Consider the following 17,642-nt stretch of genomic DNA (forward strand, 5'->3'; position numbering starts at 1 on the left):
TATGAGAACAGCTGGAAGATTTGTGGGTTACAAAAATCGGTTGATAGGTGGAAAAGGGGTGATATGATTGAGACATTCAAATTACTGAAGGGTTTCTATAAGATTAATCCAGAAGATATTTTTGAGAATAGGACTGGCAGTGGTGGGAGGACTAGGGGCCATACATGGAAGCTGGGCAAGAATGTGGTTAGCAGGGGATGTTAGAGCTAGGTTTTTTTACTTGGAGAGCGGTGAATGAGTGGAATAAGCTGCCAGAGTCTGTTGTGGGTACTATGACCTTGAATGAGTTCAAGGCGAGGTATGATAGATACTGTGTGAATGTCGAATAGATTCTTGACATGATGTTAGGGCCTCCCTCGATGAGTCTGTCGACTCCTTGGAGTTGCCCGAAATAATAATAATAATAATAATAGATTAAAAAAAATGAAAAATTTGCTAATTGAACTTACATTTCACTTTGAAAGTTTCTATAATAAAAAACAGTTAGTGACATATTTCATTAAAACTCTCTAGTTTTTAATGAAATATTTGTTAAGTAATGCATGTGTTGAATTAAGGAAATTCTCTTCAAAACTTTTTAATAGGTACTTCTAGCTGAATGTACTCGATTTCGATCAGATGACATCCCAAAAAGACTTCGAGAAAAGCAGCGCTTAGCTCATTTACACAGGGAATTACAGGTTTGTGATGTGATGTGATGTTAATCTTTTATGTAAATATTTTACCACTGTGATTGGAAATGTTGTGTGTTAACTTGAATAGTTTTTTATGCTGTAGTTTTAATATGAAATTTTGCTTTAAAATCATGATAGTGAAAGTGTAGGGAGCTAAGATTAATGAAATTTTGTGATGTCTGGTTCCTGTGACTGTAGTGAACCATTTGCTCACTACATGCTGGAGAAAACACCTCAGATGAAATCGTATTTTGAACTAGAGAAACTTAATTTGGTCTTTTCTGTGAAAGCGCACATTGTCAGATATGACTGTCATTAGTCATATGGCTGACATCCTCTTCAGATCACATTCAACAAGGAAATACTTTCACATCTTGAATAGGTATTCAGATATAGATAAAAATGTGATGAGTTCAAGGACTCATTGCAGGAAGGCACGATGTCATAATAATGTATTCATTTAAAGATAATTTAAGAGAATAAATAATTTTTGTCTATTATTTTAAAGCACTCATTACATCATTCATAACCACAATTTTAATACAGATAGAGTATTGTTATAAAAACCAGTAAAACAAAGTTAGTTCCTTGTTTCCACAAATGAATTATTGGCCATTAATTTTTAGTTTATATAATGCCTATAATGCATGCACAAATTTTTTTTTCAAGTTACACAATCATCAGCATTCAATTTGATCGAATTATTTGTTCAAACTGCTATGATGTTAAGAATAATTACTTTAATTTCCCGTTTCAACCACTCTATACAAAAAAAAAAAAAAAAAAAAAAAAAAAAATCATCATCAGCATAGCCAAAACAGTTCAAAGAGCACATGGAAATATCTAAGACTCCTCAAAGGACAAGACAACAACGTTTCAACCTGACCTCTACTGGGGGGAAAAACGTACTTTAAAGCTATACCTATTTTTTACCTGGCCAGAGAACAAATTTATATCTTTTCATACAGTAAAAGTGGCCTAATTAATAATTTAACAGAAGTGTTATATTAAGGCTAAGAACCCAGAGTACTATGGTCCTAATTATAATTTATAATACCCTCTTAGAACAAAAGGTCGAGTGGGTGAAATATGCGCTATCCATATTCTTGAGATTTTTAGACCATTATTATTGTTGAAATTAGAGTGGTTAATTAGAATTTCATGGACTTAAATTTGATTTTTAAATTAAATTTGTGCTTATATCAAGTTTTAGTGTGATGTAATGAACTGGTGCTACTACAGTTTTATTGTAATCTAGTTTATTTTTGTTATTAGGTCTTGTGAAGAATTTTGTTGATAGTATTGTTGCTGTAGCCATTTTATTATTATTATTATTATTATTAATATTATTATAACGATCCATAGAGCCAAAAGACTCATCGTGGGAGGTCCTTGAACTCATTGAATGCTCCTTGAATCGTGGGAGGGCCTTGAACGCTCTCAACACTCTATCAGGCAACGCATTCCACAGTTCAATCCCCTCCATGCACAGAAACCATTCCTCACCCTCTTGCTCACAGCTTCATTTCGTAACTTCCAGGGATGGCCCTTTGTCCTCGCTCCTTCACCCTGTTCCACCAAGCAAAAGAACTCCCCACTGTCAACCCTGTAACTACCTCTCAATAAAGTCTCAATCATATCACCTCTTCTTCTTCTATCCTCCAAACTCTGCAGTCCACATTCCCTCAGCTGTTCCTCATAACAAACATTGTATAGACCTGAAACCATCTTTTTATCCTTCTCTGTACCTTTTCTACAGTTAATTTATTCCCTTCAAATCCTGGAACCAAATTGGAGAACAATAGTCCAAGTGTGGTCTGATCAGGGCTTTATACAATGGAATGACAACTCTTATCTCTGCAGGTCAGTGTCCTTCTCAGTATTGCAGCAATCCTCTGGGTTACTTTCACCACCTTTGCACTATGTCCCTGAATTTCAGGTTTCTGTCAATCACCACTCCCAGATCTCTTGTCTCCTCTTCTTCCTCCAGTACAGCCCCTCCAACAGAGTACTGTTGCTGCCTCCCATCGATGTATCCCTAACTTCAAGACTACATTTTGCTGCATTAAACCGACACCCCGATCATTTCCCCATCTGTCCAGTTTATTCAAATCCTCTTACAGGGTTGCCACATCTACACTATTACTAATAACCCTTCCTAGCTTTACATCATCTGCAAACAACTGAATATCCCCCTAAAATCCACTGACAATGTCATTGATATATAAAGGTTAAACAATACAGGTCCCAGTACTGGTCCCTGTGGGACCCCACTTGTAACCTTCTGCCTCCTTGATATTGCCCCACCATACAAAACTCTTTGATACCTATTTTAGGATGGTATTGCTGATAATTTTTAATTCATGCTTAAGTGTTTACTCATTGGGCCAAATATTTAAAGCTCTGTTTGTTAGTGTATTTATGACATCTTGTTGGCTGGTGGTAAGAGTTTGTGCATATATTGGGGATTATGTGTAAGCTCTTGACAAACAGTGCAGGAAAGACTGCTGGAAGGAAGGAAGACAGTAATCAGCTGGCATTTTTAAAAATATGTGGAAACAGCAATCTTATTCCTAACTGCATCAGGATAAAAGAGAAATTTACTTTGGCAAAAGCACTAAGAATTTATGACTGTAGAGAAAAAATAATACTTAGAGAGCAGATTCAAACTGCATGCAAAAACTTAGTGCTTACTCAAAATGAGGTTCTAAATTTAAAATCAGAGCTTATCAGTTATTTAAATTCAGATATTTGGGATGTCTGAAAGGATTACTGACAACTCAGCTAAAGATACTTTGATCTTTAAAGGTATCTATGGCCTAACTGTAGAGCAAAAAAATTACGTGATAACCACAGTAATAAACTTTAATGAAAGTACAAATATTTCATACTGAAGATAACAGTACATCATCATCAATGTGTGCAAACAACAAGCAAATCAAAGAACAAAAAATATAAGGTATATACAACAATCAGTTTACCAATTAAATACGATTGTAGCATGGTAGAAATTAATATTAATAAATAATATTAAAACTATTTTTGATATTTACATAAAATGAGAATCTTCCAAAGTTTTGGGGGGGAGAGAGAGAGATAATTGTTCTGATTAAGGTTAAGCCAATGTAAAAGGACTTCACAGCTTTCTCTGAAAACGCATTTATATTTAAAACTGCTTCTATGGAGAAGACGAGCTTCATTCCACAGGATACTGTGTTTAATGTCAATACTATGCTGTGCAAAATGGTCTGATTGGCTGAGTGGTTAGCAGTGTGCATGGATGTGATTGTTCTTTAGGTGGGAGTTAAATTTCACTGCCGGATGCAAAACCACTGTTCTCCTGCAAGACCTGAAGTACTTGGGAATGTTCCATGTTTGGTTTCTGGCCCAGATTTCTGGATTATGTATAAATACAAGGTGTGATAATTTAATTCCCAGAATGCACCTATAAAAAACCCATGTTGTGAACTATACATTAGTGGCTACTGTCGACTTCGAAGTAGTCCCTTTTACTTTTATACACTGGTTTAGATGATGTTTCCATTTTTGAAAACAGGCTGAAAATCTTTTTCCTGAATACTCTTGAGTTCCTTTAGCATATTATGCTGTATATCAGCGATGTCAGAATATCTTCGTCCTTTAAGCGCAGTCTTTAATTTTGGAACCAGAAATCACAGGGAGAGCTAAGTCAGGTGAATAAGCAGTAGGACCTAATTCGGTAATTGATTTTTTGGCCAGAAACTCTCTTTCATGATGAGTGCACTATAGCTTGGCACATTGTCCTGATGGATGATCCACTTGTCTCTGCTTTCTAGTTCTACATATCTCTTTTGTTCAGTGATCTTCAGATAGGAACTTGCACCTGCCTTGAGACTCCCCATGTCAAACCACATGATTACTCTCTCCGTTTGGTGGTGTTAACATGGTAAATGTTAACACACCAAACAATGTCTCCGAAAGTGATCTGTTATCACTTTCGGAGACATTGTTATTAAATCTAACACTTGTATCTCTCCAATGTTACCTCCACAAGTTAGGTAGTAATCTCTAAAAGATTACTACTTAACCAAGAACCTCAGTCTCCTTACTCCAAAAAATGTTTCACAATCATTTCTCTCTACATGTTGTGACATTGCAGAAATGAATGAACCAAAAGTTTATACGGGAATTGTGGTGAATGAGGTGGATGTGAGTAGTCTATTACAAAACCTCAATGTCAATACATCTGTGGGATTGGATGGTATACCAGCTCGTGTCGTATGTGAAGCGGCTAAAGAATTGTCAGTACCCTTGACCATTCTGTTTAATCTGAGTCTCGGGTCTGGGTTAGTCCCGAGGGGGGGGTGGAAAGAGGGGAAAATAGTTGCACTGCATAAAGGAGGTTCCAAGACTGCTGTTGTAAATTACCGACAGATTAGCATATCAGGAATCGTTGTCAAGGTCTTGGAGAAACTAGTCAAGAGAAGAATACAGGATTGGATAGATGAAAATGGGATACTGTATGGGGAACAACATGGTTTTGTGAAGGGTAGATCATGCCTCAGTAATTTTCTCACGTTTTATAACACAGTTTTCAGTGATTCTACTGGACCTTGCCAAGGCCTTTGATAGGATACCACATGGAACTCTAATCAGTAAACTGGAGCAGATGGGGATGGATATAGGGTTGGTGAGATGGATAGGAGGGTGGTTGATGGAGAGATACCAGAGAGTGGTTTATTCAGGAGTGGAGTCCAAAAGATGGCTTGTGACTAGTGGTGTGCCGCAGGGTTCTGTTCTTGGACCACTACTTTTCAATTTGTTCATTAACGATATAGGAAAGGATCTGAGAGGAAGTGTTCACTTGTTTGCTGATGATGCAAAGTTGGGTAGAGCAATTGTGAGTGCACAAGTCAAAATTTTGCAGGATGATTTGGATAGTTTGAAGGACTGGGCTAAGGAAAATGGACGTCAATTTAATGTGGCAAAGTGTAAGGTTATGCATTATGGAGTGAAAAGATTAGCAGCAGTATATCACATTGGTGGAACCGTACTCCAGGAGATTGATTGAGGCCAGGGATTTGGGGGTGTTGGTGGATAGGGAGTTGAAGTTTAGGGGGAACATTGCCACTTTTGCAATGTTCCCCCTAAACTTCAACTCATCAAATCACTTGGTTGCAGATAAATACTTTAACGAGCAGAGACAAACAAGTTATTGTTCCTCTATATCGAGCCCTGATAAGACCCCATCTGGACTACTGCACCCAGATATGGGTGCCAGGGTTTCTTCTTGATGGGGAGGAGGTGGAGAGGATCCAGAGACGAGTGACCAAGATGGTGGCAGGTCTGTGGAATGAACCTTATGATGAGAATCACATATTGAAGATTTGTGGGTTGCAAAAATTGGTTGATAGGCGGAAAAGGGGTGATATGATTGAGACATTCAAATTACTGAAAGGTTTCTATAAGATTAATCTAGAAGATATTTTTGAGAATAGGGCTGGTGGTGGGAGGACTAGGGGTCATACATGGAAGCTGGGCAAAAATGTGGTTAACAGGGGTGTTAGAGCTAGGTTCTCTACTTGGAAAGTGGTAAATGAGTGGAATAAGCTGCCAGAGTCTGTTATGGGTGCTATGACCGTGAATGAGTTTAAGGCTGGGTATGATAGATACTGTGTAAAAGACGAATAGTTGTTCTTGACATGATGTTAGGGCCTCCCTCGATGAGTTTGTCAACTCCTTGGAGTTGCTCGTAATAATAATATTTCAGTCTATGGCAATACCTCACTAAATATATAATATTCTTGCTCACCTCAACCTTACACCAAATATCCTCAGTACTATTTTAATACTGTTTCTTTGACTTTCTGTTTAGAGTTGGCTCACCATTTGTGAGGTTATTTGAATATCCTGTCCTATTTTCTCTTGAAAAATTTTCCATATCCATTGCATTTCTAATTTCTCAACATTGTATCATCAACCTTAGCTGATTTGGTATGAGTCATGAGACAAGATATTTAATCTTAATGAAGGGGATACAAATCCTTTGATGTTTATTTGCCAGTAAGCGAAACTCTAAGAACTAGGACTAAGATCTATGCGTTTCATACCGAGAAACTATCGGCAAATCCAAGAGTAAGTAACCACTTGGTAGTACAACACCAAGGCAACTCGTATCAAAGGTGGAGCAAGCTCCCTCACTATCCTTGATATTTTCTCATAATGTAAAAACACTGCCCCTAGGGGATGTAATACTGTAATTACATTATGAGGAGAGGTCACTACCCAGACCGGTTTCACCCTTTATGGCATTCGTATAATGAAGGTATGCAAGTTCTTTTCACTAAAACCTTGTTATCTTCCAGGTCTACCTACTCACTAATGAGACCTCAAAAAAGGTTGAAACTGGTCTGGGTAGTGACCTCTCCTCATGATGTAATTACAGTATTTTATCCCCTAGGGGCTGTGTTTTTACATTATGAGAAAATATCAAGGATAGTGAGGGAGCTTGCTCCATCTTTGATACGAGTTGCCTTGGTGTTATACTACCAAGTGGTTACTTATACTTGGATTTGCCGATAGTTTTTCGGTATGAAACTCATAGATCTTTGTCCTAGTTCTTAGAGTTTCGCTTGCTGGCAGATAAACATCAAAGGATTTGTATCTCCTTCATTATTATTAAGGTTCCAGAAAAAAAACCCTTTTGGCTTTTATTCTATGATATTTAATCTTGTCGTGCCCATGGAAGCTCAACATTGTAATCCCCAGTTCCACCAACTGATTATTGTTTCCTTTCCTTCATATTTTTTCTTTCTTTTCACAGTTTCACAATGCCACTGTCACACAGATGCTGGTCATCTGCAGTTAACAGCTCTCCCATATCCTCAGATTTATTTCATTATGACCTATTCATCCTTATGAATTCATAATGAAATCACACCACAACATTTCATAGATTATCTATTCCAACATAGTCACATCCTTACTCTTCCTTTTCTCTTCACAGCTTCAGTGATGCTTCATATTGAAGCATGACTTTGGGAATTCGTCCCTCTGTCCAGGCTTTCTGAACTATGCAGTGCATCCACTGTAAGACTCTTCATCACCATATTTTTCTTCACCATACTTCAGCGAATATCATCTACTCCTGATGCTTTTCCACATTTCAAGCCTTTGATGGCTTTTTCTACTTCAAGTATGGATATATATTCATGACTGCATGCCTGGTCAGTGTTTTTTATCACTGTGCTGTCATCACTGCTTGTTTCATTTGGCAGTTTTTCAAAGTATTTACTCCATACTTCAATGATATCTTTTTCTCCCGTTTTCATGTCACCTTTATCATCTCTAACTCCTTTTACAGCACTCTTTCCTCCATTCCTAAGCTTCTTCAACAACCTGCAGAATATTTTGCCACCTGCTTGATATTTATTTTCTATATTCTTGCCAAAGTCCTCCCATGACTTTTGTTTAGTTGGTTTTACACAGTGTTTAGCATTCTTGCATTTGTCTCTGTATTCTCTAAGAGCACAAGCTGACTTATTTGACAAGAACTTTTGATATGCTTTCTTCTTTTCCTTCATTGCCTCTTTAACTTTCTGTGTCCACGAGGGGAGTTCTGATTTTTTTATCCTTGCAGACAACCTCACCACATGCCTCTCTGGCAGAATCAATCAATGTTTTCTTCAGAGTTTGTCACTGAATCTCTAAGGTTTGATTCCTGTTCTCAAACTCTTTCATTTTTTCTTCAATCATGTTTGTGTATTTTAGTCTACAGTTCACATCTGAGAGCTGCTCAACTTTTATTCGCTTTAAAACTTTCTTACATGTTATTCTTTTCAATATGAAATTCAATTTTATCCTGCTCAAGACTAAATAGTGATCACTTCCAATTTCAAATCCTCTGTACACTCTGGTGTCCTGCACCAGGGAGAAAAACATCACTATCAACAATAACATAGTCAATGAGACGTTTCTTATTCCTTGCCTCTTCTCTCCATGTGAATCTGTGCACATTTTTATGTTGGAACATGGTGTTAGTAATAACCAGTCCATGTCCTGAGCAGAAACCAACAGATATTTGCCATTATTATTAGCTTTGCTCTTTTCTCCAAATTTTCCCAAAATATTTTTGTATGTCTCACAATTATTTCCTACTCTGCTATTTAGATCCCCAACAAGGACCAACTTTTCCTTTTTCATTGTGTCAGTAGCTTTCTCTAGAGCCTCAAAAAATTCCTCCACTTCTACCTTAGTAGAACCTTCTGTGGGACCATAGGCACAAATAAGTCTCATTGTCCAGTTCCCCATTCTGATATTTGCCCAAATCACTCTACTTGACATTGCCTGCCATTCAAGAAGATGAGCCTCGTATTTGGTGTTGAATACTATGGCTACTCCTTCTTTTCCTTGATTGTCATTGCCTGAATATAACATTTTGTATTTATTACTCAGAAAGATCTCACCAGTTTTTGTCTTTTTTGTTTTTCAGTCACCCCTATTATGTTGATCTGGTACTTATCTAATTCCTCTGCTAGCTCCATTTCTTTGCCATTCAGGCTTCTTATGTTGATAGTACTGATCTTTAACTCTGGTGATGTTGAGTTGGGGTTTGTTTTCAGATTTGTTCCAGTAGCTGACTTTTCGCTGTTCACCCTGGTTCCCTGGTGAAAACAACGGGGGCCTTGTTTAACTGGGTGACACCCCAGCCGGCATGAAATTTTGTCATGTTGTACCATAATTTTTTATTTTGGTTTAACCAATAAGAATACAATATATATATATATATATATAAAATATATATAATATATATATATATATATATATATATATATATGACTAATACTATTAACTTGGGTATAATAAATTTAGTTTAATCCTTTATCCAAGTGTGAGCAAACAAAGTTTGCGCCTGAAAGTATCTTCAGGACTGGGGTAAAGTGATACAACACCAGGGCAACTCGTTGCAAAGGTGTAGCAAGCTACCAACACTCCTGCCTCAGTATCTCCTTTAATGCAAAACACATCTCCTTGCGGATATGTCTACTGTTATGCATTAAGGGAAGGGCCACTACCCAGACTAGTTTCGACCTTTATTGAGGTCTCTTCAGTGGGAGCCCGGCCCAAGCTGAGATACCAAGCAGAAGCATTCGCAGGTCATCTATACCTATAGATTGCAACGAGTTGCCCTGGTGTTGTATCACTTTACCCCAGTCCTGAAGATACTTTCAGGCGCTAACTTTGTTTGCTCACACTTGGATAAAGGATTAAACTAAATTTATTATACTCTAACCAAGTGAAAAATAAACTTTCAACTATTAACTTGGGGTTGGGATATGTTCATTTTTAATATTAACTCACTTAAAACCCGAGAATTATAACAAAATGAGATTTATTTGAAAACGCAACATGTTTCGTCGAGATTGACTTCATCAGGCATTAAGAACATAGAAAGATATTAAAAGACACTGAAAATAACATTGAGACACTCTAAAGCTATACAATTATAAAGTTATAATATTCGACTGTGAATTACAGTTATTATGAACTTGAGCTATAGTCTGCGTTAAAGTTCTATTGTTGTACACTTGTGCGTGTGCAGAACCACGCGATCTCCAGTATCTGATAGTAGAGCTGAAAGAGTTAGGCAAATTATAGCTGAGATTATTGTTCATATATATATATATATATATATCTATATATAAATAAAAAAAAAATATATATATATATATATTATGATATTCTAAATGTTAGTTGACATTTTCAGCTGTTTTCATTTTTATGTTAGTAATGTTATGAATAGATATATAGTTTCGAAGATAATTACACCTCCAGATTTGTTATAATTTCTACCTTGATAATAATTTTTAAATCTGCTTAAATGGTACAAATCAACTTCTTCGTCTTTAATCCTGATTTATGTTAATATCAGGGCATCTATTCGATTGTTAAAATTGTCTAGAAGTTATTCGATGTGCACTAATTTATCTTGAATACTTTTTATATTTATATGCAAAATATTTAGAGTATTCACAATGTAAGAGGATAAAAAAGTTTCTTAATTCTACTGAATCATGACATACTATACATTTATGAAAAGTCACATTACAGTTGTTAATCCCATCTGCCATTATTGTTCATGAGTCAGTTTTTACTCTCTCATAATATAAATATATATAAATGAAATATCTCTCAGAGTTTACACAAGTCTTCTTTCTATCTGATCTGCCATATTTTTGATATATCATCTCTTCTCATGAAGAGTTATGCCCTCTTTCACCTAAAGATATTTGTAATGTCCTTCTTTATTTACATTTCTTGGAAGTAAACAGCAGATGTTTTAGATTTTCAGCAAGTGATTTAGATATATTTTGATATCTTTAAAATTGTCACATATATCAGTTGTGCTTAGGCTATATTTGTATTTTTCTGTCTGTCTAGCCATTTGTCTTTGATTGCTTTTGATTTCAGTTTTATAATCCTAGCATTGCTCTGTTTTTCTGTCCACTAGGAAAACAATGCATAGTCTTAATATCATCTTCATTATAGTTAATCTTGATTTTTATAAGCATTCTCTTTCCTTCACTATCCTGTTTTCCATTCTGCTTCTTCTATCATTCACTTTTCACTCCTATTTCACAAGCACCCACATTCTTCCACTTCTAAAAGTCATCTTCTGTAACTGACCACGCTATCGCATTGCAGTCATCTTCACTCAAACCTCATCATCGTTACTACTTCATCCTTTTGCTGTTTCTCTTCTTTTCTCTCTCTCTCACCACTTACTGTATCTCATACTCACTAACTTTGAGATCTTTATATCATTTACTGTGATCATGCCATATTCATTTATGTCCACCCTGATGCTGTCTCTCCAAATGGTATGATATCCCTTTTTGCTTTATTCTACTTCCCCCCTTTTCAGTGTTATTTACTTGCTCTCTATTTTTTCTTTCTTTTACCACTTTTCATTACACCATTGTCATTTTTTTATGTAGCTCTTATCCATGAAAGATTGTAAACTTCTAGTGCTAAAATACTATGGGTGGACTATTCCCTCTTTTTTTGTTAATTTTATTTTTTATATAGTATTTCTTTATTCATTTTATATAATGCATAGACCTTGCTCTAAAAACCAAAGACAACTTTTTCAAGCCATTTCAAGTCTCCATTAGGTGGGGTGATGGTTTTACACCAAATGATGGAATTCATCTCTCCCCTAAAGACATTTACAAATCATCTGTGCCCACAGTGGATTCAAACCCACAGCCTGTTAGTTAGAGAGTAGGTATGCTAGCCACTTGGCCAATCAACTTAAAAGTAAATGCTCATCTTAACTTAAGCTAGCCATTCAGGTCTTTTATTTATCCCCCCCCCACCCATGCTCTGTCATTGATCATTCCCTTCTTGTTAAGACCGTATTCAAGTTATAATTAATGTACCCACTCCTACCACCTGCTTTAAACAACCAAAGCTTATTAACATAATGACTGAAATCGCAATGCCAGTCCATTGTGGACAAAGCACTTGCCATCTTGAGTATGCATGCTAATCAATAACATGTTTGTTCCATTGAATATGTTGCAACCCATTATAAATAAAAATAATTGACAAGATTGGGTTGTAAACAACTCCACTTCTCCATGTCTACTTACAACACCAGTAATTTTTCCAACATTTGATGCTTCGGTGTAATATTTCCTACATCAATTGTTGATATTAGTGTACCCTTTTACAGATTTACATATCTCTAAATTAAATATTTTAAAAATATTTTAGAAACTATTCCGGGATTCTGGACAAGTAAATATAGATGAAGAACTAAAACTTGATTCAGTTGAAATACTTTGGAACAAAGTCATTACTGCTCAGCAAGAAAGGGACCAGTCCATTCGGGATGAAATTTCTAGGTTAGTAACATTGGTTTTTGATTTTGAATATTAATATTTATATTTACATAATATTAAAATTTATTTTTAAAGACTTCAGTTTTTCTTCCCTTGTATAAAAATAAAACTTTATTTGATTATCTTATAAAGGGTTAGCTACATTTTAGTTTTTCATGTCATCTGAAGTTATTTACATTTATGTTTGATTTGATGGATATCATTTTGAGAATTTTATTGCAAGTGAAATAAATTAAAAAATTAATTTTTTAATTTTTTTCTTTTTCTGCAGTATGTCAATTAATTTTTCATTGATAAACTGCAGATAGATTTCTTTGTTGGCATGTATTACATATCCTGCCACTAAAGTAATTCTTTATATTTTAATCACTTCTTTAAAATTACATAATACTGAAAATAGCAATAACATTTACTTTCCTCTTGCAATTGTAATAGGAAGTATTATCTGAAATTTCATGAATTTAAAATTACAGTAAACTTTATCAGATAAGCATGCTTAAAAATGACTCATGATTTATCTACTCTAGAAGTAATAATAAATCAATGCTAAATAAAAATATTATGCTTCTTCTTATAGAACCAATATGACATGCAGTCTTTGCAACACTTGCAATATGCCCTTTAAACTTTAGTCTGTTGTTACTCACAGATCTCTAATCTCATACACTTACTGCAATATGAAGGTGGTCTGAAAATTTCTCAGCCTAACAATGAAAAACCGAATTTATAATTTCAAAATTATTCTTATTTTCAACATAATCTCCCTTAAGACTAATTCATTTATTTCAGTGATGCTCCACCACCATTATCCTATCCCTCTAGTGGTTCTCAGTAAGATCTACAAAATATCTCTCTACAGCTGCAATCACCTCTTGATTTGAAGAAAAACGCTGACCAGCAAGGAAGATTTTTAGTTTTGGGAATAGATAAAAGTCAGAGGGAGCCATATCTGGGGAATAGGATGGATGACCCAACAATTCATAGTGCAAATCCCTTAATTTTCCCTTTGCCAAAACACCTTTGTGGGCAGGTGCATTGTTCTGATGAAAGATGATTTTTTTCTTCTGCAAACTGGGTCTTTTCTCATGAATTTTTTCGTCTAGTCTGGTTAAAAGATTGGAATAATATTCCCTGGTTATTGTTTTACCCTTTTCAAGATAATTAATAAACAAAATGCCTTTAGCATCCCAAAACACCGATGCCATGACCTTTCATGCTGATGGAACCAACTTTGACTTCTTTGGCAATGAACAATCGGCTTCTGTCCACTGTTTTGATTCTGGTGTGTAATGGTGAATCCAAGACTCATCCATAGTAAGAAATTGACTCACAAAATCAGTTTTATTCTTGTTAAAATGCTCCAAGCACTGTTCAGAGATTTTCATGAGAGTGCATTTTTGATCTGCTATGAGGAAGCGTAGCACCCATCTTGCACAAAGCTTTTTCATTTGCAATTATTTGTGCAAAATATATCCTACACGTTCTTTTAAAATGCCTATAGTCTCAGTACTTTCATGCACTTTGACTCGCTGGTCATTCAATACCATATCGTGCACTTGATCAATGATTTCTGGTGTTGTTACACTGTTTGAACGTGCTTCATGTGGATCATCTTCAAGGCTGGTATGGCCAAGTTTAAGCTCGGCAGCCCATTTCTTAATTGTCGAAAACAAAAGAGACGAGTGCCCATAACTTTAATGAACTTTGAATGAATTTCTTTTGGCGTTAAACCTTCTTTTACAAAGAATTTTATAACCACACGATACTCAATTTTATCCATTTCAAGGGATGCAGACAACACTTTTTCTTCAGACAGCTGTATAAAAAAACTGCTTGATAGAATGACTTGCAGTTTCACATGAATGCTTATGACTGATGTACGAACTTAGAAAAGAAAAATCTTGCCAATAGTGTTGCCATCTATGGTCAAAGCCGAGAACTTTTCAGACCACCGTTTTATAGTACCATGAATATAGTACACCGTTTTATATCTCTGCATCCAAAATGAACACATTGCACTTATTAAAAGTATAATCTTGCTCATTTATTCAAGCTAAAAGTCCTATTCAAATCTTCCTGAAGTTAATTAATATCAGTAGTGCTCCATATAATTCTTCCCAAAGTTGCATCATCAGCAAACAACTGAGAATTCTTGTTCACTTCACTTGAAATGTCAAGTTAAACAGCAGAGTGCCTGAGAACAGAATCCCAGGGAATGCCACTTGTTACCCTCTTTTTCTGAGACACTGCTCCATTATATACAGCTTGTTGGTATCATTCAGAGAACCAATCTCTGATCCATCTGTTCAGTATACTCTATTTTTATCCTCTGTAGCTTATACATCTACTTATCATGAAGTAATATATCAAACACTTTTGTAAAAAGTCCAAGAATATCACTGTGATGCTTAAGGGTCAAGGCTGAATAACTGGGAGGAAACCTCCACATGGCCTTTTGGGAATGCAGAGAACTGACCAGGTCTTTTGGCCCGATGTCCAATCCTCACCTTCTTGTGGTGCACCCTGCTGGGTATCTACCAGGATACTGAATGAACGAGGATGGGCTGGCAATTTGAGATTCAGCCTATCAAATTGTATTCTTGTTGGTTTAAACTATAACACAAAAATGGTAGTACAACATGATGAAATTTTCTGCAGACTGGGGCATCTTCTGGTTAAACAAGGCCCACATTGTTTTCGTCAATTAACCAATGCAAACAGTGAAAAGTCAGCTACTGGAACAAATTCCAACTTAACATCAGCAAAGGTCAAGATTGGCACCATCAACATGAGAAGCATCAATGGAAAAGAAATGGAACTAGCAGAAGAATTGGATAAATACCAGATAAACATAATGTGTGTTACTGAAATAAAGAAGACAAAAATAGATGAGATCTTGTTAAGCAACAAATACAAGATGTTATATTCAGGCAATAAAACAATTAGGGAAAAGAAGGAGTAGCTATAATATTAAACACTAATTTTGAGGATAATCTTCTTGAATGCCAGGCAATATCAAAGTAGAGTGATGTGAACTAATATCAGAATGGAGAACTGTACTATGAGACTTATTTGTGCTTATTCTCCCACAGATGGTTCTATTAAGAAAAGTGAACAAAGTTTTTGAGGCCTTAGAGAAGGCAGCTAACACAATGAAAAAGGAAAAGTTGGTCCTTGTTGGAGATCTAAAGAACATAGTAGGAAATTATTACCAGACATAAAGAAATGTTTGGGGGAAAATTTGGAGAAAAGAGCAAAGCTAATAATAATAAGTACCTGCTAGATTTCTATTCAGGACATGGACTAGTTAATACTAACACCATGTTCCAACATAAAAATATGCGTAAACTCACATAGAGAAAAAAATCTCATTGACTAAATTGTTGTCAACAGTGATTTTCTCACTGGTTTAGGATACAAGAGAATACAGAGGATTTACAATAGGAAGTGATCAATTTAGTATTGAGCAAGATAAAATTTGAACTTCATATTGAAACAAAGGTGTGTAAGAAAGTTTTGAAATGAATCCAAGTTGAACAGCTATCAGATGTGAACTGTAGACTCAGATACACAATCATTATAAAAGAAATATAAAAGAGTTTTAAAACAAGAACCAAAACTTGGAGATTCAGTGGCAAACCCTAAAGAAAACTTCTATTGATTCAGCCAGAGAGGCATGTGGCGAGATAATCTGCAAGGATAGAAAAATCAAAACTCCATGGTGGACTCAGGAAGTTAAAGAGACAGTCAATGAAAAGAAGAAAGCATATAGAAAATTCATGGCTAGTCAGCTTGTGCTCTTAGCAAATACAGAGAAATATGTAAGAAAGCAAATCATTGTGTAAAATTAGCTAAACAAAAGTAATGGGAGCACTTTGTAAAGAAATAGAAAATAAATATCTGGAAGGTGGTAAAATATTCTGGAGGCTATTGAAAAATGTCAGAAAAAATGGAGACAAGAGTACTGTAAAAGGAATTAGAGATGATAAAAGGAACATGAAAACTGAGGATAAAGATATTCTTGAATTATAGAGTACTTTGAAAGATTGCTAAATGCAACAAGCAGTGACAGCATAGTCGTAGAAAACACTCAGCAGGAATACCATCTGGAATATATATATATCTGTACTCAAAGTAGAAAAAGCAATTACAAATCTAAAATGCAGAAAAGGGAGCTGGAGTAGATAATATTCAACCAGAAATGCTAAAATATGGAAGTATTATAGTTTTACAGTGGCTACACTTCATAAGGCCTAGTCAGAGGTTCTAATTCCAGATGATTGGAGCAGAGCACTCATACTATTCATCTATTAAAGAGAGAATAAAACTGAATGTGAAAATTATAGAGGAATTTCTCTATTGAGTGTTCCTGGTAAGATTTATGCAAGCATACTTGAGTAAACATCAACTGCATCTTGAATGGAGAGCCTATAGAGCAAGTAAAACATTTCAGCTATTTAGAAACACTTTTTAGTGAAGATGTCAAATTTAATTTGGAACTGGACAGCAGAATTAGCAAAGCTAGTATAGTAGGAAGTCAGTTGAATAAATTTATATGGAATAAGAGAGAGATTAGTGAGAACACTAAACTAGCTGTATACATGACAGTGTTTTCAAACCAATATAAATATTTGAATCTGAGAGCTGGGTTAGAAATAAAACTTTTGATCAAAGACTCAAGACCACAGATATGCAAGTCCTGAGAAAGTTTAGGGGACTGAACAGATGGCATCAATGGTAGTATCATATTAAAAATGAGGATATTTGGAAAGAACTTGACATTGTTAGCATTCAGGAATGTTTTAAAAGAGCTAATCTCAGGTGGTATGCTCACTCAAACAGAATGGTAGAGGAAAGATTAGCTAAAAAAATTTCTTTTCTAGGATGGCAGGAAAAAGACTCAAAGGAAGACCAAGATGTAGGTGGATTGATACAGTAAAAAGTGCCTTAGAAGACAGAAATATAAGATCTGATAATATTGGAATGTTGATAGATAACAGGCTAATCTGGAGGAAAATTGTTGATAAGAAGTTAGTAATGATGTAACTTTTCATGTAGTAATATCATAAGATCCTGTACACTC

The 17,642-nt window shown here is 35.4% G+C and overlaps 1 protein-coding gene across 1 annotated transcript in view; it reads left to right on the forward strand.

Moving 5' to 3' along the window:
* The window catches only part of LOC150107495 (uncharacterized), a 1,121,546-nt gene that overhangs the window by 66,862 nt on the left and 1,037,042 nt on the right, over nucleotides 1-17,642 (forward strand). Inside the window, exons 6-7 of the mRNA XM_090392112.1 lie at nucleotides 585-680; nucleotides 12,432-12,562. Of these exons, the coding sequence (XP_090248238.1) occupies nucleotides 585-680; nucleotides 12,432-12,562 (227 nt within the window). The remainder of the gene's footprint in view (nucleotides 1-584; nucleotides 681-12,431; nucleotides 12,563-17,642) is intronic.

This window comes from Typopeltis vanoorti, chromosome 4 (genome assembly GCF_054136105.1).
Source record: "Typopeltis vanoorti isolate ZY-2024b chromosome 4, IOZ_Tvanoo_1.0, whole genome shotgun sequence".
Classification (NCBI taxonomy): domain Eukaryota; kingdom Metazoa; phylum Arthropoda; class Arachnida; order Uropygi; family Thelyphonidae; genus Typopeltis; species Typopeltis vanoorti.